Raw genomic sequence first — 25,214 nt, 5'->3', positions numbered from 1 at the left:
TTTTCTAAGAACATCATTGTACATATCATTGTCCTTTATGTGGAAGACCTCACCTTAATAAGGAAACACGAAAAGAAGATATCACAGATGAAGGCTTTGCTAAGAGTTCGAGATGACGGACCTTGGGTCATGCATTTGTTTGGGGATCGAAGTCTCATCTTCTCAACACACCACTAAACATTAGTTATGCACTTGTTGTGTTTAGAAAGATGTCAAATAACATTCGAGAGAACCATTGTTGTTGGAAGATAAAGATGGGGAGTGTTGAAGTAACAATCAAGGTAGACACCAAGATACATTGGAGTATGACATTACTTACACTTTGGGGAATACAATAACTGATTTCGTGACTTAGACTGGGCAAGAGTTGTGAGAGCAAGAGGTCAGTATGACGAATGGTTATTACTTATCTCTTAGACATGGAGTTATCTCAAAGATCACCAAAAAGTAATGTAAAGTTTCTCTTTCTTCTACCAAAGTACAAAAAGTAAAATGCTTTGTTGCATGTGAAGCGATCTAGTTTGAGGAGGATTTTGGGAGACATGGGAGTAGTCTAGGAGCTTGTAGTAGTCAATGGAGTTTTAATGGGCCCCAACAAATAAGATTGGAATAACAAAACTGCTTCTCAAGGGAAAAAATGGTCATAGAGAAGATGAGTGACAAATCTTACTCAGTCAAAATGTATGTTTATGCGCATGTGCACTTGTGTGTGTGTGTGTGAGAGAGAGAGAGAGAGAGAGAGAGAGAGAGAGAGAGAGAGTAGCAAGAACAAAGAGAGAGTAGAAAGAACAAGTGATTGACAAAAAAACCCCATAAGAAATATTGAATTGAGTGTGAACCTTGTAAAAAATTATATCGTGCAAGTATAACTCTCCATTTTGGTGTTGTTCGACCTCTCGTGGGGTACGAGGAGATAAAGCTAGGTTTACAAAGTTGAGCTTTTCACTTTCACTTTTCAGGGTTGGTTGAGCATGCTCATTTCACAACTTTTAGCTTGTGTAGGACATCAAATTGTGCCACCATGGGAATATATTTTTTGATTGTGATGAGAGGGTATCTTTGGGTGAAGAAAGATATATTGGGTTTGTATTAGAGATACACAATGATACACACATATGCAACATTTAATTTTTTTGCACAAAAGCGGAAGTGGGGTCGGAAAATCTTTAAATAGCCTGTTATATATATATATAACAGGCTATTTATATATATAATTCATTGGTCATATTTTTATTGAGTTAGTTATTTAATTTTATGAATATTCGATAGAAGTCGTGTGGAAGGTTGATGGCATGGAGGTCTCTACTACCTACCACCCAAAATACAGAAATTATATAATTATACACACATACACACATGCATGCATGCATGCGTGCATGCGGTGTACCTGCGATTTTGAGCTGGCGAGTGTGGTGCGACAAGAATCGAGCGGCGAGAGAGGCTACTAATATAGGCGAAATATATAGTAATTCACAATATATAAAAAATTCACGTAGGAGTCAAGAAGAAGAAGAAAAAGACCTTTTTTAAATGCCTTTTTCTCATTTTTTTAATGGCAAAACAAAACACTCTTCTTCTCCTCAAAAGAGAAAGATCCCACTTTCCGAGCTCCTTGCCGCATCTCTCTCTCTCTCTCTCTGTCTCTGTCTGTGTCTCTGCGCTATTAGATCAGCTATATACATCTAAACTCATGATTTATTTGTATGATATTTAGCACATTGCCTGGCCTGCTGCTGGGTCTCCAGGTAGCCAAATCAACTTTCTTCTTCCGGATCACCGTCACAGCTCGTGTGCAGGACGCTTCTCAATCAGGTATGGAAAAAAAAAGAAGTCCTGAAAATCATAGAAAAAAACGAAATCTTTGCTGCGTCTTGCTTAGCAACAACAATCAATTGGTTTTTTGTTTACAGATATAAAACAAATAATTTTATTTCATTTTTGAAAATGGGTCCTTACCCTTTTTGAGTAGTATCTATGATTTCTTGACTTGTGTGCTGCAGCAGCGGAGAAAGCAGATCTTGCACAGGAAGGCTACTGTGTAGAATTGTGCATATGCTGCTGCGTTGTATAATGGCCATGTTGCATTGATGTGTGGCTTGTTTTTCTTTTTTTTCTTCTTCTAGTCCTATTGTCGTTTTTTCATGGAACAAGGGTACGATGAAGAGCTAGAGAAACTGCTGGGGGAGATCCCCAGAGCTACCTCTGCTCCACCCCACCTTGAAGAGCTGCAAAGAGCTCATCTTCATCATCATCAACAACCACAACAGTTATCTTATGGTAAGGATACATCGATTGATGAAGCCGCCATAATGCCAACATTAACCCATTACCCCCTTCTATATAAACCCTTCTCAGAGCTCCATCCAACACCCCTGCCCATGAGTACCCATGCATATGATGACCCACCATCACCATCCAATCATCTTACCCCTCTCTACAGTGGCCTGCCCCCCTCCAGCTATGGTATCAAACACCTCGAGCCACCGAAACAGCATAATACCCTACCCCAAGCACGACATTCCGCTGATTCTGGCCTTGCAACAGATCACAGCCTATCGAGGCTATCATCAGATCACATCCCTCATAGTGATCAGGCTGCTTTTGCAGATATAGATCAAGATGTGGGCTTGACTTTGCAGGGTGACCCTCAATGTTATGCAGACCAAGGCAAGGGGAAGAAGAGCAATGGAATCATAGGTTCCTACTCGAGCAGCCATTCAGATTCTCTCTCTCACTTGAATGCTATGGGCATTGTATCTGCGTCTGAATCATCGTTTGCGGTGGCTTGCCTACCCTCATCTCTGCATTTGGTGGACCCATTTCCACAAAATGTGTCTCAATTTTTGGAAAGCAAGATCCATAATGAATTTGACAAGCTAGCCCTGGCACAAAATGGTCTTTCTACAGAGAATCGGCCCATGCAGCAACCTCCTGGCATGCCGTTTCTTCACAATGGGCAGATCCATTTGGAAGTGCAAGGGGCAGGGCAAGTTTTAGAACAGAACATGGCTTTAATGGAACCTGCTGCTGCTACTATTACTGGTGCAGCAACAGTGCAGCTTGGCTTTCAGCATCCTACGGCAAATGGAACCTTCCCACTCCCTCCTCCTGGCGGTCTGCTGTCACCATACCCATCAGACTTGAAGTTGGTATATGCACAGCGAATGCATGAGGCTGCGGCTGCTGCACATGCACATCAACAAACAGAAGAGAGAATTTATTGCAGGCAGCGAATCAAGGAAGAGTTTCTGTTGCGGCAGCAAAAGTTGCAGGAGCAGCAGGCTCGATTTTATGCTAGTCTGCACAGCCAGCCAGGGCCCACATACTCTAGGCGTCACCCTGGAACTCAACATGATCATCAACCACCCATCAGTTCCTGCATTTTTGACCACCTTCAACAGCAGCCTTCGTCTAAGACAACCCTGATTGGTGGTTATACACCTGATGGACATCAGCAGACTCAAGGAATGTGGGTAGCTCCTGTGATGTTATCACGAGAGGCTCCTCAAGCATCGAGTGTATGTCGATATTTTCTTCATGGATTCTGCACGAGAGGAGATACGTGCCCTTTCTCACATTCTCGCAGTAGTGTTTCAGCAGCAAGTAATGATTTGATTGTACCAGAAAACAGCTCGACTCGGAAAGGGCGTCGCAATGGACAGACTGCCCCGGCAGTAGTCGTGCCTGCCTCAAAAAAAAAGAATCTTTTGGCTAATGGTCATTCAAATGGTCATGTTCTTTCCAATGGCACCCATCTGTCTTCTCCAAATCAGTTGAGTAGCATGAATGGAGGTGGTACATGGAAAGGAATGGATCCAGAAATTCTGCAGTCTGTAAATACCCAACACCTTGTTTCTCAATGGCAACAGTCACCGCCGCCACCGAAATACAACACGCTGAAGGAGGTGGAGGGTCGTATTTATGGAATTGCGAAGGATCAACATGGCTGCCGTTTTTTACAAAGGAAATTTGAAGAGGGGGTTTTAGAGGATGTACAGAAAATTTTTGTAGAGATTATTGATCATGTTGTAGAATTGATGACAGATCCATTCGGAAATTATCTGATCCAGAAGCTTCTGGAGGTGTGCAATGAAGCTCAGCGAATGGAAATCTTGTATAGGGTGACAGGGAAGGGCCATCTTGTGACAATTTCATTGAATATGCATGGGTATGGGCTGTTGGGCTGTTTTGTATATGTACTTTGTATGTGTTTATTTTTTTATAAAGTATGCTGTGTGTCTACGTGGGTTGTAAAGGCAAGGCTCAGATGTACTCAATGATATGCAGGACACGTGCCGTTCAGAAGCTGATAGAGACCTTGAAATCTACAGAGGAGGTTGGATTAGCCATATCGTCTTTGAGGCAAGGTGTTGTAACACTAATAAAAGATTTGAACGGCAACCACGTTGTGCAACGCTGCTTGCAACGCTTAAGCACGGAGGACAGCCAAGTATGTCTGTCATTTTTTTGTGTTTTATATGTGAACTTCCGATTAATTGCACAGGCATAAGGACCTTCTTCCTGGTTTTATGCAGTTCATATTTGATGCTGCAGCATCTCACTGCGTTGAAATCGCCACACATCGACACGGATGCTGCGTTCTTCAACGATGTGTCGACTTTTCGTCTGGTCAGCAGCGCGAATGCTTGGTTGCAGAAATCGCAGCCAATGCCTTGGTCCTTTCACAGGATCCTTTTGGGTAACATGTTAACTTTTTGTCTCAAACTCATATACTGAAAGAAGATTCTTACTGGCTAATATTTTTGTATGCTATAGACAATACTGCAAGCAGGGTAGACAATACTTACTGGCTAATATTTCTATATGCTATAGACAATACTGAAAGCAGGGTCGTTCGGGTTTGTCTGCAGAAACTATGTTGTGCAGTATATATTGGACTTGGGATTGACATGGGCTATTGTGGAAGTCATTGCTCGTCTGGATGGAAACTATGTGCATCTTGCTATGCAGAAGTTCAGCAGCAATGTTGTTGAGAAATGCTTGAAGCTGGCCGGAGAAGAAAGCAAGGCACGGATTATTCGAGAGCTTACAAGTAGCACAAGGCTTGCTCAGTTGCTACAGGATCCTTTTGCAAATTATGTGGTTCAGTCAGCCTTAATGGTCTCCAAGGTGAAGTTTTTTATGCATTGCCTTAAGGTTTGTGTCTTCATGTTTGGCTACTAAATTACAGCACACGTGTGCTTGCATATGTGTATTCCTCCTAACACCCACGAACTCCCCATGCATGCATATATCTGTTCATGTTTGGGTAATGGCAGTGCTCATGACATGCTTGTTTGCACACATGTTCCTCTTAATAGCCACACTTGCACACGCATGCACATTCCTGTTCATGTTTTTTTCCCTTCAAATAGAAGATCCTTCATTTAGTATTAAAGAAAACTTTTGCTCAGAAGAAGACTACAACCCTTTGAGCAAGCTAGGAAAGCTAGAGAAAGTCGCAGGAGGATTTTTTATTTTTTATTTTATATTTTATTTTATTTTTGGCCGGGGGGGGGGGGGGGGGGGGCGGTGGGGTGCTGGCCACTCTCGGAGGTAGACCACATTCTAGGGGGAGGGGGGAAAGCCACATTGGGGGCCTACAATCCCGGAAAAGACTGTTATCCACATGCGTAGAGAGAACAGCTGGCCTCAGGGTGCACGTGACTCAAGGCCAATCAGAACCCCATCCTTGCTAGCCCTAGCTCTCCTGCCCAATGTCCAATTTGCCCCTATACTGGGTTAAGCCCGCACCCTAATGTTGGGTTAGCTTTTAATCCTAACCCTTAGCCTCGATTGATCCGGGTAGCCCATCCCCCCCAACCTCAGGTCATCTAGACTCTAAACCAAGGTGAACACCAGTCTGAGCCTAGTTTGGGATGTAACACTGGGTCTAATAAGATGCTTTTGAATGGTAGTGATATCTTCATCCACTAAAATATTAGGGCCTGGATGAAGTGCAGATTGCCTTCATTTGTGTCGTGATCGAAGGGCTATTGGGTTCTGCTCTTGGAAGCGTTGCAATGAGTCTATGCTGCGGCAGAGGCTCCACTCTTGCTCTTGGAAGTTTTGAAGCTTGACTTGAGCTACTGACTGGAGATAAAAAGCTGATCTTTTCAAGATTTTGTCCAGTGTTGCAGTGGTGGAGCTAGGGAAGGATAATTCTTCCATGTATCCTCTACTCGTTACCTCACCTTAAGGTTGTGGATGAGGCAGCTTGGGGGTTTGGTTGTCTACAGGTGGTTTTTCTTTCACGGGTCTCCGAGGTCAAGAATTATGGGGGATGGTGAGAGAAAGTGGTGCCATCAAGGATACCGACTGACCCACTCCTATCACAAGCCTATTGTCCAGGTAGAACTGGTTAAGCTTGGCAAGACTGGGATCAGTGTCCCTACAGGTGGACCTAGGGAAAAGGAGTTTGTGTGGCATGCGGTCAAACTCTGGAGGATGCAAGGCATCTTGTGACATGCAAGTGGTTTAATGAACGCTAAGCAGAGATTCATGCTAATCCTACTTACTGAACACACAATAGAGAAGAGGCAAGAGAGAAGCTATACTAATGTATGTTGCCAAAACATGAATATTTGCAATGAGTTCATAGAATCTGCACTAAGATCTATTCTGCATATTTGTGCATAGCTACCTATGCAATGCAAGTCATGCTGTTCCCAGCTGATCTTGCTAATCTAGACGCCTTGGTCGCTGCCCTTGGTCTTCGATTCGTAGCCCTTAGTCTTGGCCCTACAAGCCTTGTCTTTGATTGCTTACAAATGTCCCTTGAACTCCCTTTATATAGGGATCCGATGGCATGTCGTACGCTGCTCGTACGCTGTTAAATCTTGCCTTAATGGTGGCTGCAAGGGAGATTCATGTCCATGTGCATCCTGCTCACGGCATGCATGGGACATCCCCTCTTGAGCACTAGGGGGCACAATGCACCTTTGATCACTTCCATATTGGTTCATCCGTAGGCTTTGCCCCATCTGCCGTCGACGAAGATCTGGGGAGCCGGCCTTGAACCACACGGCCTTGCCGAGAACATGACGCTGTTCTTGGCCAGAAGCCCCGGAGTGATGCAGCCCAGGGTGCCCAGCATTGCCTACCGTGCATGAATCACCTCCAGGCTCCAACCCCCTTTTCTTCTTGAACGTCTCCAGGTCCGCAGACAGCCCCGCTGTGCCCCACCCATAGTCTCCAAGGAACTCCCCTACGAGGTAGGATGGAGGAAAACCAGAGAAGGGGCCCAGGTAGAGTGGGTGGTCCGGCCCATATCATGTGCTGCTGCAGGAACCCTTGGAGGTCTTCATCTGCAGACGGGACTTAGAGTAGCCTACCTTGCGGGCCAGCTCGTTTGACGCCATGTGGCTTCAGCAACGGCTGAGCGGAGAGGGAGGATGAGAGGGTGGACGTGGAGGCTATATCGGCAGGGCTAGTGCTCGCTCTCGATGAGGTATCAACTTCAAGATGTAGATCCAGTTGGCTCTGGCTCAGTGTAGTAGGGACGGCCACAAGTTGCGACTAGGAGGTGGCAGCGAGGAGACTGGTGTGAGGAGATCCACTGATGTACAACAAGCATACAGAAGCTGGGACAGTTGGGCATGGAAGATAACACTCTGATGCCAATTATTAGCAATAATTTGGGGATTAATGAAGGGAAAGCATAAAAAGCACGAGATGCTACATTTTGTCAAGCTTTTTTTAAAAACATCAGATTATAGGTCCTTTTATAGGTGTGACCTCTCTACAACATGCATGGATATGCTGCCACCACTTATGACACGTCAACATAAAATGCCAAGTGTCTAGGAGAGGTGTCGCTTTTACAAGAAACCTATCTAAGAGGTGGTTCCTACACTAAAGCACACTTTCATTGCAAGGGGTTGTTCCCATGAGAGACACCTGCACACACACAATACTCCTTATACATTGATTCTCCCCAATAGAGGCAAGGGTTTGGTGGGGCAAGGAAGCAAAATATATCCTACAGAAGCGCACACTTGATCTGACTGCTCGTTTATGTGGGCAGCAGATGGGTATGATGTGAAAAAGCATGGCATGCCGGCTTCCTACAATGCAGCAACAGGGCAGATGATGAACAGCAGAGTCATAGAGTCTGTGAGACTAGGGCGGCCAACAGAGAGCCTGTCATGTGCATGGTCAATGCCATGGACAATCTTCAGACGATGATCCAAAAAAGGCAGCCAGATAAAGACTATGAACCAGCTAGGAGCACAAGAGGACAAAGGTGGATTCAGAGCAAGGCCTGGAGGAGCTTCATGACCATGCGTTATGTCATGTGCAGAGTGTGTATCTACCGTGTGCTATACGCATGCAAGACTAGTTTCGAGGCTTGGGGGAGCGTGGAACTAGGCAGGCTGATTGACGAGCTGAGTTAGGGAAATACTAATGGGCGGGCACCCAAGTATGGATGGGCGGGCGCCCAAGTGTGGACGCCCGATGACCGGCCAAGAGCCTATAAAAGGGTGGCCAAGGTTAGTTATTGTATTATAGAGTGTCTCGCGAGTTTGTGAGAGCTCTATGGTCTTGGAGCCTGGATCTAGTGCAGACGTGCACCTGCTTTATGCAGCCGAGGCCGGCAGCAGTCTCGAGGCCCGCGAGGGCAGCTTCGTGGCGGTATGGGACGTCGCGAGGAGGAGATTGGTTGGTACGTCATCCTAGTTAGCTCAGCTCGTGGCTCGGTGGGGACAGCCAAGATTGTGGGCTTGCCCACGGCTGTCATGGTTGGGAGGTGAGTCAGGCTTGCACCCCCTTGCTTGTTTGTTTGTTCGTTTGTTTGAAGGATTCGAGTTTTGAACCAAGATCGATCACGAGGGGAGATCCGTGGGGATTTGACACGTTAGGAGCCAAGAAATGGGGTCGGCTGAACCAGAGGAAGGCAAGAACCGGCGCATGATGAGCAAGGGGAAAAACCCTGTCGGCTGCATGACTTGGTGTTGTCGGCTGTACCAGAGGGGGCAAGGCGGCTGCAGGCGCTCCAAAGGACAAGGCGGCAGTGGTGACTAATGATCGAAAAAGACCACCAGTCGGGCAGCGCTGAAGTGTTTTATTGTTGTGGAACTGGCTGACCAGCAGTCGGCCAGTTGGCCAAGCCTTAGAGAGGGCCTATAAAAGGGGGCCATGTGTTCATTATTAGAACCATTCAATCCTCTAGGGATTGGGTCTTAGGGGTCCAAGTAGGGACCAGATCTAGGGTGTTTACCACCTTTTTATGAAGGCAGCCTAGGGCTGTAGCAAAGTACCCTTTTTGTACTATAGCATATCTCTCTCTCTCTCTCTACTCTCTCTCTATATCTGCGTTTTGCATCAGATGGTTTCCAGGGGTGTTTAGGGTTGAAAGAAGACTCCCAGAGCTTCCGCATGTTACATTGGTATCAGAGCATCAGGCTCAGCAAAGCTAAACATTGATTTAGTCCCATATGATGGTGTACAGGTCCAAGGTACAGGAAAGTACACGGATACGAAGCCCAAGGCAAGGAGCACAGAACCGAAAAGAACTCCCAGGAGGTTTGTTGGTGGCGTTCTACAAAGCCAAAGGGGATGGCAGTCCTGTGCACCAGATAGGTTCCCGGGCAACGGTCCCAAGGGAGGATTATCCTCCAAGGGTGATGTGAGTGCCAGACTCATTTCTCAGGAATGAAGACCAAGACGGTGTTCAGAGTCAGGGCAAGAATGGATTGTGGACTAGAGGAAACAGATGCATAGATCTTCGTCTGAGATAGAGTGGTTTGGAGAACAGGCCGGGCTTTCAGAGAAAAGGGTTGCCAGGGATGGATGGATGACAGAGGGACTTCGGGAAAAGGATTGGGATGATGACAGTCATCCAAGAGCAGGTTGGATTCCCGTCATCAAGTTTAGCAAAGGGAGATGTCATGTGCATGGTCAATGCCATGGACAATCTTCAGACGCTGATCCAGAAAAGGCAGCCAGATAAAGACTATGAACCAGCTAGGAGCACAAGGGGACAAAGGTGGATTCAGAGCAAGGCCTGGAGGAGCTTTATGACCACGCGTTAGGAGCCAGGAAATGGGGTCGGCTGAACCAGAGGAAGGCAGGAACTGGCGCATGATGAGCAAGGGGAAAAACCTTGTCGGCTGCATGAGTTGGTGTTGTCGGCTGTACCAGAGGGGGCAAGGCGGCTGCAGGTGCTCCAAAGGACAAGGCGGCAGTTGTGACTAATGATCGAAGAAGACCACTAGTCGGGCAAGCTGAAGTGTTTTATGGTTGTGGAACTGGCCGACCAGCAGTCGGCCAGTTGGCCAAGCCTTAAAGAGGGCCATGTGCTCATTATTAGAACCATTCAATCCTCTAGGGATTGGGTCTTAGGGGTCTAAGTAGGGACCATATCTAGGGTGTTTACCACCTTTTTATGAAGGCAGCCTAGGGCTGTAGCAAAGTATCCTTTTTGTACTATATGAAATATACTGAATTTCCAGCACATCTCTCTCTCTCTCTACTCTCTCTCTATATTTGCGTTTTGCATCAGATGGTTTCCAGGAGTGTTTAGGGCTGAAAGAAGACTCCTAGAGCTTCCGCATGTTACAGAGCCCTTGCCTACACATAGATAGTACATGACATGGATAGATAGCTAAGCAAAAATACAGCCCATATGAGAGTTAAACCTGAGAAACTAGGGCTTCATAAGGGTTCTTTGCACATCTAAACATGCGATTCCCACATCTTTTCCCCACTCTTAGAATCCATGTAACCTAACATGTCAGGAGAACTCTAAAAAGCATAGACTTTTTATGAGATGAAAACTTAGTCATGGTGTAGAGATACCTTCAACGAGTATGCATCAAAATCAACCTTAGCACAAAAGTCACGTGCATCCCGCACTTGGTGTAGAGATACCTTCAACGAGTATGCATCAAAATCAACCTTGGCACAGAAGTGTCACGTGAGAGTTTGTGCGAGATTTTATGGTTGTCTCTCTTGTAAGAGCATACATAATATTGGGCATTCAGTAGTTTCACAAGTTTCTTCCTGATGTTAAGTGGGACAAGCACACTTTCTAGATTAATTGGAATGTGTCAAACGTTCCAATGACCATTAAGTGTGAGCCAGGAATTTCGAACTTTCTGCTCATAAGCCACGTGCATGCTGAAAGAGCAATCAGGAAAGGCGCACATTGTGCAATGATGTACATCCAGACTGCCTAGACGGTGGCCAGTGCTTCCGAGAAGTATTTGGCTCTCCATGAAAAGTTCTAGAAGATTTTTCTTTGGGACAATCTCCCTCCCTAGCTCTCACCATCCAGACTGGAGGACACCACAAGATCGATCTCCTCCCAGGCTCGGAACCCCCGAGCAAGTTTCCATATCGCCTTTCCAAGGCAATGGAATTGGAGTTGGACCGCCAACTCCAAGAATTATTGCAATCTGGCTTCATCCGCCCTAACGTGTCGCCATTTGCAGCACCGATCTTGTTTGTCAAGAAGAAAGATCGGTCTTCTCGTTTGTGTGTCGATTATCGTACACTCAATAAGCTGACTATCAAGAGTAGATTCCCGATGCCTCGAATACATTATATTCTTGAGAGGCTAAATGTGGCTAAGGTGTTCTCGAAACTCGATTTAAAGAGTGAGTACCACCAGGTGAGGATTGTGGAGGGGGACATCCCAAGACAGCCTTCCGTAGTAGGGAACGGGCCCACTATGAATTTGTGGTCATGCCTTTTGGCTCGATGAACGTCCCAGCCACATTCAACTGCATGATGATGCGTGTGTTCTGGGAATTGATTGGAAAGTGTGTGTTCATATTTCTGGATGACATACTAATATTTTCAGCGACGGTTGAGCAACATGACATTGATGTGGAGAAAGTCCTGAAGTTGCTGGAAAGCAACGAGCTCTATGTCATTGAGAAGAAGTCGGAATTTTATTTATTCGAGGCTTATTACCTTTGATATATAATTAGTGCAGAAGGCATTCAACTTGATCCGGCTAAGGTGGCCAAGATTGTCAATTGGGAAGTACCTCAGACTGCTTATGACATTAGATCCTTTGTGGGTATATGCCAGGCATACTCCACCCACATAGACAAGTTTTCTGACCTCTTGGCGGATCTCACCGATCTGCTAAAGAGTGTCAAGACAAGAAGACAACGAATTTGAATGACTCCACGAGTGATGGAGGCATTCAAGAACCTCAAGGTGGCTTTATCAGAAGTGCCTTGTTTAGCACTTGCCTCGTGGGACGAGCCATTTCAAGTGATCACCGATGTGACATTACAATTGGAGGTGTATTACAACATAATGGTCATCTAGTAGCTTACATGTCTCGTAAGTTACTGCCCGCAGAAAAGAATTACTCAGTCTACGATCGTGAACTCCTCGCAATTATACAGACCTTGAAACATTGGAAACATTTTCTTTATGGCCGTGACTTTGAGGTTCACACTAACCATCAGGCATTACGTTGGATTTAGACAATTCCAAGTGCACAGTGGAGTGACCAACAACACTGCTGGAGCGAGATATTCCAGCAATTTGGTGGTATGATTGAGTACCTTCTAGGAAAGGCCAATCCAGTGGTTGATGCTTTGAGCAGGAAGGGACAAGTAACTTTAATTTATACCACTAGACTTGACCTTGTTGGTACGGGACTAGACTACATGAAGCACACGTACACGGATTCCGAGGAATTTGGTACACAGTGGGAACAGGCATTGGATGTCATAGGACTATGCGACTTTTTGATACGTGATGGTTGGCTTTTCTACAAAGGCCGACTATGTGTCATGAAGTCGTTCAAAGCAACTCTTCTCCATGACGCCATTATTGGTGGTCATAGGGGCATAAATTCGACTTTGGAGAAATTGGAACGGCAATATTATTGGCCAAATATCAGACGAGATGTGTTTTCATATGCACAACACTGTGATATTTGTCAAAAGGTGAAAGCTCCTCGTGGGAAGAAGATAGGGGTTTTACAGCCCTTGCCAATTCCTGAGGGACCTTTCCAAGATATTTCAATGGACTTTGTCACGAATCTGCTTCCCAGTCCGGGTAAGCGTAATACTCAGTGCTCAATTATAGTGGATAGATTTAGCAAATTTGTTATGCTTATTCCATTCAGGGCCAATGTGACCGTCGAGGATGTTGCCCAGTTGTTCATTCGGATTGGTATCCGATTGGCGGGATTCCTAGGATCATAGTGTCAGACCGAGATGCCAAGTTTACCAGTCATTTTTGGAGGGCATTGTTTGATAACTTTGGTACTAAATTGAATTTTTCCAATGCATTTCACCCACAGACGGATGGCCACACAGAAATCTACAACCAGTTGACCTTTGATGTGCTGAAGTGTAATGTCCATGATCAGCAAGGTAAGTGGGAATCATATTTGCCTTTAGTTCAAGTTGTTTTGAATGATTCTTTTTCTTTAGCTATTGGCAGGACTCTATATGAGGCAGCATTTGGAAGACCATTCCAGTCGCTATTAACCAGAACCTCGTCTTCAGTACCTGAAGCGAACAGATTGACGGAGTCTTACCAGGAGATTTTAGAGTTAGTAAAAGATAGGTTGGCTAAAGCGTAGGAGGCCTACACTCGACAGGCTAATAAAGACCGAAGGGATATGAAGTTTTCAGAAGGTGATTGGGTGTATCTTCGGATTATGAAGCAACGGTTGAAACAGGTGGGCAAGCGATGCCCAAAGTTGTCATTCAAGAGTTTTGGACCTTTTTCCATCCAGAGAGATTAATGAGGTTTCAATGAAGTTGAAGCTACCTCCGAGTTGGACTATGCACGATGTGTTCCACGTCAGTTGGTTAAAACCATATGCAGGTCCGATCCCTTCAGAAGTTAAAGACGAGGCGGAACGAGATATTATTGATGAAGTTGAGGTTATGGTTCCAGAATAGATCCTTTTGCACCGCTTCAAGCACGGCTCGGGCCGCAGACACAGACAGTTCCTCACAAAGTTTCAGCAGGTGTGCATTGTCTTGCACATGAAACAGTGCCAGTCCGCGCTATGTCTCCCTGTGGAATGATGTCACTGGTTCTGTGTATCTGGTATGATACTGGATGCCAGACCACTGTGTAGACAGTTAGGGTTTGCATATATAGGAAAGGGGCCAGACCATAGGGCTACCCCAAGGACATATATGTGGGCATGGGGGAGGTGTAGAACCACCCCCATAGGGGCCGGGAAGGCCTTGGCTGTGCCCACCAGCCATGGGATGGCTTGGAAGGCCAGATGTTGCTTGTGCGGAAGCCTTCTTTTGTGATCCAGCCCTAAGCTTGGTTATGGAACACCTATAGATGTTTAATGACAAAGAAGAGAGAGAGAGAGAGAGAGAGAGAGTTGGCTGTTGGTATTTGGCATATTACTATGTTACAAAAAGATGTATGACTACAACTTCATGAGGCCTTTGGCCTCCCCAAGAGGTGGTTGAACCGTTGATGTGACTACATGATGACCTAATCCCAAAGAGGGAAGAGATGCTTTCTATAAATGATGTCTAATCCTTATATAGGCGTTGGTAGAGTTGGTTGGCCAGATGAAGGGGCTGTCCACGGGGCTGTCCGCATGTTTATATGTCCATGACTTGATGGAAATCAGCATTAAATGCTGTCTCATGTTCACACATGTGGCCTTGATGCTGTTCATGCTGCTGACAATGCCCATGATGTTGCCGATTGCTTATAAGACCATATACAAGCCTTGCTAATGCCCTAGACTACTCTGAGATGCTGTCCTGAACTAGGGACTATGTCGAGATTATGCCATGGCACTTCCTTGTGCACGTGACATTCTCTCCTGCTAAACTTGATGGTGGGGTGGATACTCTGTCATCTTTCCGTCCTCTCTAGACTATTGACTCTGACTTACTGCTTCGACTGCTAGTCTTTAACACTTTGACTGAACACCGTCCACTTCAAAACTCCACTTCAAGTCGTGATGAAGAACTGAGCATCTGTTCCATTGATGTCCCATGCTTGCTATGCCTTTCGCTTAACACAGCAGCGGGTCACCCGTCGGAACTAATCATGCTTGTTGCTAGGCCTTTGGAATTGATCTGAGAGCTAATTGATGTACTGGTTTTGAGTACATAATCCCATAGAATGTTTTCCTCTAGCTTTGCCTATTGTAGACCACTCCATTTGCTACCCTTGGCTGCATTCTCCTTATGGATCCGTACACCTTCTTGGGACAGTGTGCCTAGTGGTTATTGAATGCTTTGATACCAATGTTGCATGCACGGAAGCCTTCTTCTGTGATCCAGCCCTAAGCCTGATTATGGAACACCTATAGATGCATAATGAAATGATTAGACAGAGAAGAGAGAGAGAGAGAGAGTTGGTTGTTTGGTATTTAGTATATTACTATGTTACAAAAAGATGGATGACTTTACAACTTCATGAGGCTTTTGGCCCGCTCAAAAGGTGGCTGATGCACTTCTACTAACTACATGATGACCTAATCCCAAAGAGGGTAGAGATGCTTTCTATAAATGATGTCTAATGCTTATATAGGCCTTGGTAGGCTGGCCGGCCAGACGAAGGTGCAGTCCGCCTGTTGACTTGATGGAAATCGGCATTAAATGCTGTCTCATGTTCACATGTGTGGCCTTAGTGCCCATGATGCTGTCGATTGCTCATAGACCATATACAAGCCTTGCTAATGCCCTAGACTAGTCTAAGATGCTGTCCTAAACCAGGGAATATGCTGAGATTATGCCATGGCACTGCCTTGTGCACGTGACACCAGATTTATAATATTCAGTTCCCCTTCTTGTTTGGGACGAATAACAGTCTTGCAAGCAACCCCAGCCCAAGTGTCAGAGTGTCACGATCGCCTATTCATCCGTAGGCACTTCCCCCATAGGCGATGCTACTGAGGAAGCACCTAGTGAGGTTTTGAACTCAGGACCTCCTGGTCGTGAGAGAAGAGAGAGATGAACTGTGTTTTCAGTATATTGATATGATACAAAAAGAAATCTTTGACTGTGTGTAACATGCGGAAGCTCTGGGGTCTTCTTTCAGCCCTAAACACCATCTAGAACATGCTGATGCAAAAAACGCAGAGAGAGAGAGAGAGAGAGAGAGAGAGAGAGAGAGAGAGAGAGCTGATAATTCAGTATATTCATATGGTACAAAAAGGTACCTAGGTTCTACAGCCATAGGCTGCCTTCCATGAAAAGGTGTAATCACTCAAAACAGTCCTACACTAAGGACCCACTCCATAAGGGAGTGAATGACACTGTTTTGAGTGTAATCACTCAAAACAGTCCTACACTAAGGACCCACTCCATAAGGGAGTGAATGACACTATCAATGAGCACAATTGCCTATTTATAGGCCTCTTGGACCATTGGAGTGCTGGCCGACTGCCGGTCGGCCAGCCGACTGGTCATAAATCCTATATATGGATGCGCCTGTAGCCGCCTTCCTTTGGTACAGCCGACAGTCCCTTTAGGCTTTCATGCAGCCGACATCATCCTTCCATGTCTTCCATGCCCTGCTCCAAGTCCAACACTGGCCAAAACTGCTCTTCATGCTCCAAAACCTGGTTCTAGGCGTCTTTTCTTGGCTGCCCCTTCCGACTAGCTCCAGAGAATGTCCATGGCAATTCTTGCACATGACATCTCCCTCTGCTAAACTTGATGACGGGATTCCAACCTGTTCTTGGATGATTGTCATCATCCCATTCTATTCCCGAAGTCCCTCTATCATCCATCCATCTCTGGCAACCCTTTTCTCTGAAACCCGACCCGGTCTCCAAAATCACTCTGACTTTGAATAAGATCTATGCATCTGTTCCATCCAGTCCCCAATCCGTTCCTGCCCTGACTCTCAATACTGTCTTGGCCTTCATTCCTGAGAAACGAGTCTGTGTTACGACCCTGTGGTTTTCCCTTTGGACACGGGCACGGAATGGACAGTGTGAACAGCATCAAGTTGGATATGAAAAGGAAATCCATATATGGTGGCCAACCCAAGTGTGAAAGGGGACAAAAGGGATTTTATTGTTTATAAGGTTTAATAACCTTTGATGATAAAAATATTATTATTTTTGAAAGCATGTGTTTTTAATCTTTGCTTTTGGCGTTTTTTAGAAAAAGCGAATCACTTCTTTTAAAAAGGTGAAGAGTGTCGCATGGAATATATAGGGGCACATCCCCTTGAGGTGGTCGCCGTGTGGAGTCGGGTGTTGCTGGTTGCTGTGTGTATGGCTACCAGGCGGCCACCAAGCGGGTGACCAAGGCGCTGCTGCGCATGGGCCACAGCAGGCTGCTGCGCACATGGCTACAGGGCGCTGCTGCGTACATGGCTACAGGGCGCTGCTGCATACATGGCTACAGGCGGCTGTTGCGTACAGGGCTACAGGGCTGCTGCTGCGCACATGGGCTACAGGCAAGCGGGCTGCAGTCTGCCACGGGCGCCAAGTGGGTTGGAGCCAGTCAGGGAAGCCAGGCGGGTATCAGGTGGAGGCTCTCTACGCCAGGTGGTTGCACGTATGGGCTTCAGCCAACAACGGGCGCAAGGCGGGAGACTCTCTACAGCTAGTCGGGTAGCCAGGAGGATTGTAGGCGGTCACAGAGGCGCAAGGGCTGAACAACACGCTTGACTCTCTCTCTCTCTTGGACGGAGGTGAGCTGAAGGAGGCACCGAGGGGCTAACAGCCAAGGGGTTTCTCTCTCTCTCTCTCTCTCTCTCTCTCTCTCTCTCTCTCTCTCTCTTCGCAAGCAGGTTTTGTTTACGAGATTAGGATGTGAAGGATCGAGCTACATATGCATAGGATGATGTTCTTGGAAGAGATGTGTTGTTGCTCTTCATCTTGGACTTATGTGTATTGAGGGATTGCTTGACACATCCTCTTATCTTTCTCTCTCTAGGTTTTTTTGGCACTGTGATTGGATGGTGCATATGTGGGTTTATATGTCATGGAAATAGGACATTGTTTTTCCGAGAAGAAATAGGACTTTGGTATCGAGGATACAGACCTATGGTTTATGGGATACAGGTCTTGTTTATCGGATACAGGTCTTTGGTTTCAGGTGGAAAGCATGTCTTTGGATTCATGTGAACAGGTTATAGTTTTCTCGAGGTTACATGCAAGCTGTGACTATAGGGAAGGACATATGGTTTGGTTCAGCCCTACTACTGTTTGGGAAAGGGTTTATGGGATCCATGATGGAGAAGATCTTTTCAAGCGGGGAGGTGTTGTACATGTGTGCCTTCTCTATGGAATGCTTTGCTGTAATAATGAGAGTTCTTATTTGGAAGTCCTGGGTGAAAAGCTTCGAGGGATCCTATTGGTAGAGGATTCTACGAGTTGTAATATGTACTCAAATTTTGTTCAAGTAAAGAAATACCGCAAGGGACGCCACTGCATTTTGGGACCAATCGGTGTCCTTGTATTATTTGCAGGAGCACTCTAGCTCTCCCTATTTGTTTCCTTTTCCAGGTTCCCATGGGTGATGAAGTGTTTTGTGTGCGAGTGTTTGTTTCACCGCTCGTCAAATTTTTGAAGGCCGGTTACAGTCTGGCACTCACATCACCCCTTGGAGGATAATCCTCCCTTGGGACCATTGCCCGAGAACTATCTGGCTCACAGGATTGCCATCCCCTCTGGCTTTGTGGAACACCACCAACAAACCTCCTGGGAGCTCTTCTCGATCTTGTGTTCCTTGCCTTGGGCTTCATACCCGTGCACTTTCCTGTACCTTGGACCTGTACACCATCATATGGGATTGAATTAGTGTTTAGCCTTGCTGAGCCCGATGCTCTGATACCAATGTAACACGCGGAAGCTCTGGGGGTCTTCTTTCAGCCCTAAACACCATCTAGAACATGCTGATGCAAAAAACGCAGATAGAAGGGAGAGTAGAGAGAGAGAGAGAGAGAGAGAGCTGGAAATTTAGTGTATTCCTATGGTACAAAAAGGTACCTAGGTTCTACAACCATAGGCTGCCTTCCATGAAAAGGTGTAATCACCCAAAACAGTCCTACACTAAGGACCCACTCTATAAGGGAGTGAATGACTCTATCAATGAGCACAATTGCCTATTTATAGGCCTCTTGGACCATTGAAGTGCTGGCTGACTACCAGTCGGCTGGTCATAAATCCTATATATGGATGCGCTTGCAGCCGCCTTCCTTCTGGTACAGCCGACAGTTCCTTTAGGCTTTCATGCAGTCGACATCATCCTTCCATGTCTTCCTTGCCCTGCTCCAAGTCCAACACTGGCTAAAACTGCTCTTCATGCTCCAAAACCTGGTTCTAGTAATCTTTTCCCGGCTCCCCCTTCTGGACTAGCTCCAAAGAATGTCCATGGCAATTCTTGCACATGACACTGTGGCCTTTGGCCTTCTAAAATGGATTGTTTTTTGATCTAAAGGATTGAGTATTAACCTACTCCATTTGGGGGATCATGATATAATGATTGAACTAAGTCTTTCTATTTCTGTAACATGCAGCGGAAGTATTCGTATTGGAGGATCCTGTCACACAAATGCTCACACCGTCTTCTGTATCCGGAGTTTCGCGAGTTTAGCAATCCACTTTAATACTTCAAACTTTAGAGAGAGATGAGAGAGAGATGAGAATTGTACACCGTATGGGGTCCCGAATTACCCATTGAAGGGGCCCCTATCCCGTTACCGAGATAGTATTTGCTTTATTATCTTTGAAGAGACTGACGGTGTGACTGACGATAAGCCAAACGCAAGACCTCTGAAGACCGAGAGTTGGGCTGAATTCATAGTTACCACGGAACGTCGTTCTGCCTTCCTGGAACGCCGGAGCGTCGTTCCGGGCGAAGGCACGTTCCCGGAACGTCCTGAAACAAGATGTTCCGGGGGATTTTTTTTTATTTTTTATTTTTATTTTATTTTTTGCTTGCAGAAATGTATGTTCATGTCTTGGGGAGCAAATATTATGAAGCATATTTGGCTATCCGTATACAAAAAGTTACATTTTTTTGTGTCATATGCTGACATGTCATATGACGTGGCGTTCCGCGACGTTCCTGATCCGCTCCCGCTCCCGCTCCCGCTCCCGTTCTAGCATCCGACGTTCCCGAAACGTTCCCGTTCCGCGGTAACTATGGCTGAATTGTACATGACTGTAGAAGCACCAATGATGTCCAATCCTGAGCCTATGCACTCTTCCCAATGGAATGAGGGAGGGATGCAAAGCTAAGGCTGAGAGAGGGGCTGTTTGGGACTGTTCTAGATTGAGTATGAATGCTGTAAATGATTATGAATGCTGAGTTTTACCTTCACCACGTGGCTGGAGCAAAACGATGAGTAGATGAATGCTGAAAATTGTACGGATGCAGAAAACGCAAGGTGGACTGCTGGCTGAATGCTGAAACTGATGCGTTTTGCTGATGTAGGGGGCTGAATGCTCATGCGTTGAGGTGTCTAGTGCTGTAGGAGGAAAACGCTAAGGTATGATGGCTGGAAACTGCAATTGCTTATGCTCCTTGTGCGGAAGATGCCAAGCGCTTGAATGCTCTACTGCTGAATATGATGAATGCTTTTGATTAATAACATGTTGATCTATTTATATCGACCAAGTGAGCTGGTCGGCGGGCTATAGAGCTGGCTGACTGCTCATGTCCACAATAAATGCATAAAAGATGTATAAAATGCTGAAAACGATGGAAAAAATACCAAAAAATTCCTAGTAAATATCCTGATAAATACTAGATGATATTTGAGGTTTCTGCAATGGTCTAGATGCCATGAATGAATGATGTGCAATATGCAGAATGCTTTCTAATGCAAACCCTAAGGTTTCTACTGACTTTACATGCATGAATGCGTCGATGGATCTTAGTATTAATCTCATTTTCTTAATCAAAACTCTAGGCTTAACAAGCTAGAGATAGAGATTAATAATTTTTATGATTTTTATTCTAATTAAAATGAGTATTAATTCATTCAAGCTTGTTTTATGATTAGAAAATTCATAATTATTCATTTTAAGTTGAAAGAGAGTTTATGCTAACATTTTTGTAATTATTTTCATATGGGAATGATAATGAAATATTTTTTGAAAATAAACAAGAGGTTTAAATGTAATTATGCTACAGTATGCATAATGAATTTTTAGATTAAAAGAGGTTGAGAATGACCTACGTAGCTCGTGCCTGACTTATCCTGGATTGAGGAATACAATGGGTCATGGCATACGACAAATATCATCCTGAAAGGTACTAATACTATTACAATGTTGCACTGATGATGATTAGCCAGCTTGTCACCATGCACTACAGTGCAGAGTGCGTGTGACAATTTCCCTTGCCCCTATTTGACCTTTGTTAGCCAACAGAGGACAAGCCAAAACCTTATTTAATGGTGGCTTTGTCCCATATGGTGTCACATGACCTAGTCGACTGGACACACAGAACATGGGTTTTTTTGTTGACTTGTCAAAACTTGCCAGTGACCTAAATCTAACCTAAACTTGCTGCTAACGGCCTATTATGAAGAACACTCCCAAAAAACGTTCAGCAATGTGTGAATATACACAAAAAGACCACCAACCCTAGTGTCACAACACCTCACTTATGCCAATCGATGAATGAATCAAACAGAAACATAAGACTCCTCAAAATTGCTTCATCAACCATGTATCCATCATTACCTTTGGGCACTTGTATACTTAGACGCACATCTCCCTGCTTGCTAGTCGCCAATGCTAGGTCCTCCCTATGGACACCTCCATGTGGAACAAACTCCAAATAGTACTCCCTTTAGTACACCGAAGAAAATACTATGGCCGTAGTTTAATCAGCTACTAACAAATTTGTCTCGATGAAACCTCATTTTCTAGCATGACCTCTTGTAGTAAAGACACATCCACCAACATGTCCCATAATGTGGCGAGATTAGAGAGCCCAAATCTCGTGTTTAATTAACCATTCAAGAGAATAGTTTTAAGACAACAACTAACCACTTCAACTTAACTCAAATTTCTAGTACACACACTAGGGCCTGAACGGCCGCTCCCCCTTAGCAATAGCTTTATTCCAGTAGAGAAATTGGAGATGCAAGAGTAAGGGTGCCAAACACCAGATTTCCATGTACAATATGAAAACCAATAAAAAGTAGCAAATGCTCCAAGCCCAAGCCACTACGCAAGGGCTGGGCAAACTAACTCTAGAGATAGCTTGACACACAGCCTTTGTCTATGGTCAAGCCAGCCTAGGTGTGCAATGCCCAACTGTGTCCTAAGCACTGGATGAACCCAACGGCCAAGCCATAGGTCTTCAAAGAGCTTAAAAAATTTATTTAATTGATGAAATTTCATCAGCTGATTATATTACCAGGCACTAGGCACCTCTTGGGCAAGATTCTACACGAGAAAACCACCAAGCACAGGCTTGCAGGCAGTAGACATGGCTGAAAATCAGGTCGACGAGCAGATTTGAGCACCTCCAGGTGTTTGGAGCAGCCAGCCAGCAGCATGTGATGAGCACCAGGCGCCTCCAGAGGTTGGTCGTACAGCTGAAAACAGGTCGTACAACAACTAAGGCTGGTCATACAGCTATGGGAGTTTGTAGGCGATTGTCGCCAAACAGAGTCGACCAAGTTTTCAAGGTGGGAGAGAGAGACACGTGAGCCTCTATGCTGCCAACTATGTGCCAACCGTCATGGGCTGTCTGCCAAGTGTGTGGGCAGCCCACACAAGGCTTAGAGAAGAGGCTGGGACCCTGTTGTTGGAAGGTTGGCGATTTCGAGCATGTGATCTATGGCTAGAAGGTGCCTTGGATTATCCCATAAGTGGAAGCATGGGAAGTTGAAGAGCCATATATAGGCTAGAGTGGCACCTTGTCATAATCATCTCCTCCGGCCGGTGTTTTGGGAGGCAACTCACCGGGAGATGGGAGCCCGGTGGAGGGATGCTGCAGTGCCCGTTGGGGGTGCTCGTGGAGCTCGATGGTGATGCGCCTCCTACGTGTGTTAGTCTTCCGCTGTGCATTCTAACATGGTATTAGGGCCCAGGCGTGTGTGGTCCTTGGTGGCTCAGGTGTGTGTGGGGGCGGCTCCTACGTGCGTTAGTCTTCCGCTGCACATTCTGACATGGTATCAGAGCCCAGGTGTGTGTGGTCCTGGGCGACCCCCTCGTGCCTCGGTGGCTTGCGGAGCTTGAATCGAGGGAGGGTGTTGGAAGGTTGGCGATTTCAAGCGTGTGATCTATGGCTAGAAGGTGCCTTGGATTATCCCATAAGTGGAAGCATGGGAAGTTGAAGAGCCATATATAGACTAGAGTGGCACCTTGTCATAATCATCTCCTCCTCCGACCGGTGTTTTGGGAGGCAGCTCACCGAGAGATGGGAGCCCGGTGGAGGGATGCTGCAGTGCCCGTTGGGGGTGTTCGTGGAGCTCGATGGTGATGCGTCTCCTACGTGTGTTAGTCTTCCGCTGCGCATTCTGACACCTGTTTGGTCCAAAAGAGGGGCGCCTATTAGAATTGGGTGTAGAGGGTGGTGAGCATGGCCCAAGTGCCTGGTGCCCAACTTATTCTGTTCACACACATTTTTAAGTGCGTGCGAACACATAAATTTAATAAATTTTTTTGAGTCCCAAAGCAAGGCCTCAAGCTGAACCCTGCAAAAAGGCAACCACTTGTTCTTCTAAATAGTTGCCCGCAATTGCAGAATCTTGCTTACTCATACTATGGAGTAAGGTTGATCTCGTTCCAACTTAGGACCGAGCAAGATTCAACTTAGAATCACTTCCTCATTCTTAGTTTAGAGAAGAAGGCTTTTCCCAACATAGGGTTCTTCACTTCAACTTAAAAGTCACTAGTATCTGGTCCAACTTAGGAGAGGAAATTGTCGAACTTAGGACATCAGCGACCATAAACTTAAGATTGGAATTGTGAAATCCAGCTTGTCACTTATTGTGACATGGGCTGAAAGTGGCTTGTACTATGGAGTAAGGTTGATCTCGTTCCAACCCTGGACCGAGTTAGAATCACTTCCTCATTCTCAATTTAGAGAAGAAGGCTTTTCCCAACTTAGGGTTCTTCACTTCAACTTAGAAGTCACTGGTATGTACTCCAACTTAGGACATCCCTGTCTCAACTTAGAGAGAATGAACTTAAGATTGGAATCTTTAAATCCAGCTTTTCACCTATTGTGATATGGTCTGAAAGTGGCTTCAGCCTGGCATGCATCATCCTTGTCTTATGGATATAGTAAAACTCATCAAACCATATTACATATGGTAGCTCTTGGACTTGGATTACATCTAGGAATACTATCAATGCTTCGACATTATTTACAAATTCCCAACATAGGGTGTACAACTTAGACAAACCAAGCATCATCTTGATCATATAACAGAATGCCTTTATGGAAATAATACTATGCATAATGTTAGTAGTCATCTCTTGTTTGTACACTATACCATGGCCTCTGTTGTGGGTGTGTCCACCCGTTTTAGTGTTTTCCCATTTTTCCTCACTCTCCATGTATTTTCCCATTTTTTCCTGAGGTGTGGACGGCTGTTGGCTGTCCTCAGAAGCTGGCTGAATGCTGTTTTGGTACCCGACTTGGTCAGGTGTCCTGGCCGATTTGCAGGCACTTGGCCGACTACTTCATTTGCTGGTCGTGGACAATCCAGGGCTGGTCATGCTGCTGTTGGCCTATTTTAGGCTGGCCGACGAGCAGCTTGGGGCCATATAAAATGGCCCCCTTGCCCCCACACTTCTCACTTGTCATTCCAGGATTTTCTTTGGTGTATATAGGAGAGTTACATAGCTTCTCTCTCTCTCTCTCTCTCTCTCTCTCTCTCTCTCTCATTTGCGTTTTGCTCTCTACAGCAGTTGTCTTCATTTCCGCTGTGCATTTTGACATGGTATCAGAGCCCCAGGTAGCTTGAAGCTTGGAGACAGTGGGACGTCAAGGGTTTGCTAATTTGAGGTGCTGATTAGAGATTATTTGGGCTGTACAGGACTTGGAGATCGGGTAGAAGGCGGCCATCACCGTTGGACAGCCACCTTGCATATTATTTGCAGCCTCTTCTTCATTTTTTTTCCCACCCACCCTCCTTTCACAAGACCTTTTGAACCCTTGAGATGACAAACTTGCTTGAGATGGCTGAGAAGCACGTGAAGATCCCAACACTCCCCACGTTCCCGGTGGACCAACACTTGGACGGGAATAACTACGGCATATGGAAGGTAATTATGGAGTCCGTTTTGGAGTCTTCTGACTTGGCTGATTTCA

At 45.6% G+C, this 25,214-nt stretch overlaps 1 protein-coding gene across 3 annotated transcripts in view; it reads left to right on the top strand.

Moving 5' to 3' along the window:
- The first annotated feature begins 1,532 nt into the window (after positions 1-1,532).
- The window catches only part of LOC147603425 (uncharacterized), a 36,561-nt gene continuing 12,879 nt past the window's right edge, over positions 1,533-25,214 (top strand). For 2 of the 3 annotated variants that reach the window (XM_086796997.1, XM_086796999.1), the window contains exons 1-5: positions 1,533-1,812; positions 2,001-4,168; positions 4,288-4,450; positions 4,536-4,699; positions 4,872-5,130. In XM_086796997.1, coding sequence (XP_086653123.1) covers positions 2,142-4,168; positions 4,288-4,450; positions 4,536-4,699; positions 4,872-5,130 — 2,613 coding nt within the window. In that variant the 5' untranslated portion in view covers positions 1,533-1,812; positions 2,001-2,141. The remainder of the gene's footprint in view (positions 1,813-2,000; positions 4,169-4,287; positions 4,451-4,535; positions 4,700-4,871; positions 5,131-25,214) is intronic. The other variant, XM_086796998.1, reaches the window with a different exon arrangement.

Source organism: Cibotium barometz, chromosome 64 (genome assembly GCF_041138505.1).
Source record: "Cibotium barometz isolate CiBa-2024 chromosome 64, ASM4113850v1, whole genome shotgun sequence".
NCBI lineage: Eukaryota > Viridiplantae > Streptophyta > Polypodiopsida > Cyatheales > Cibotiaceae > Cibotium > Cibotium barometz.
Note: the sequence above shows the minus strand (reverse complement) of the source record. Positions and strands in the feature narration are given on the sequence as shown.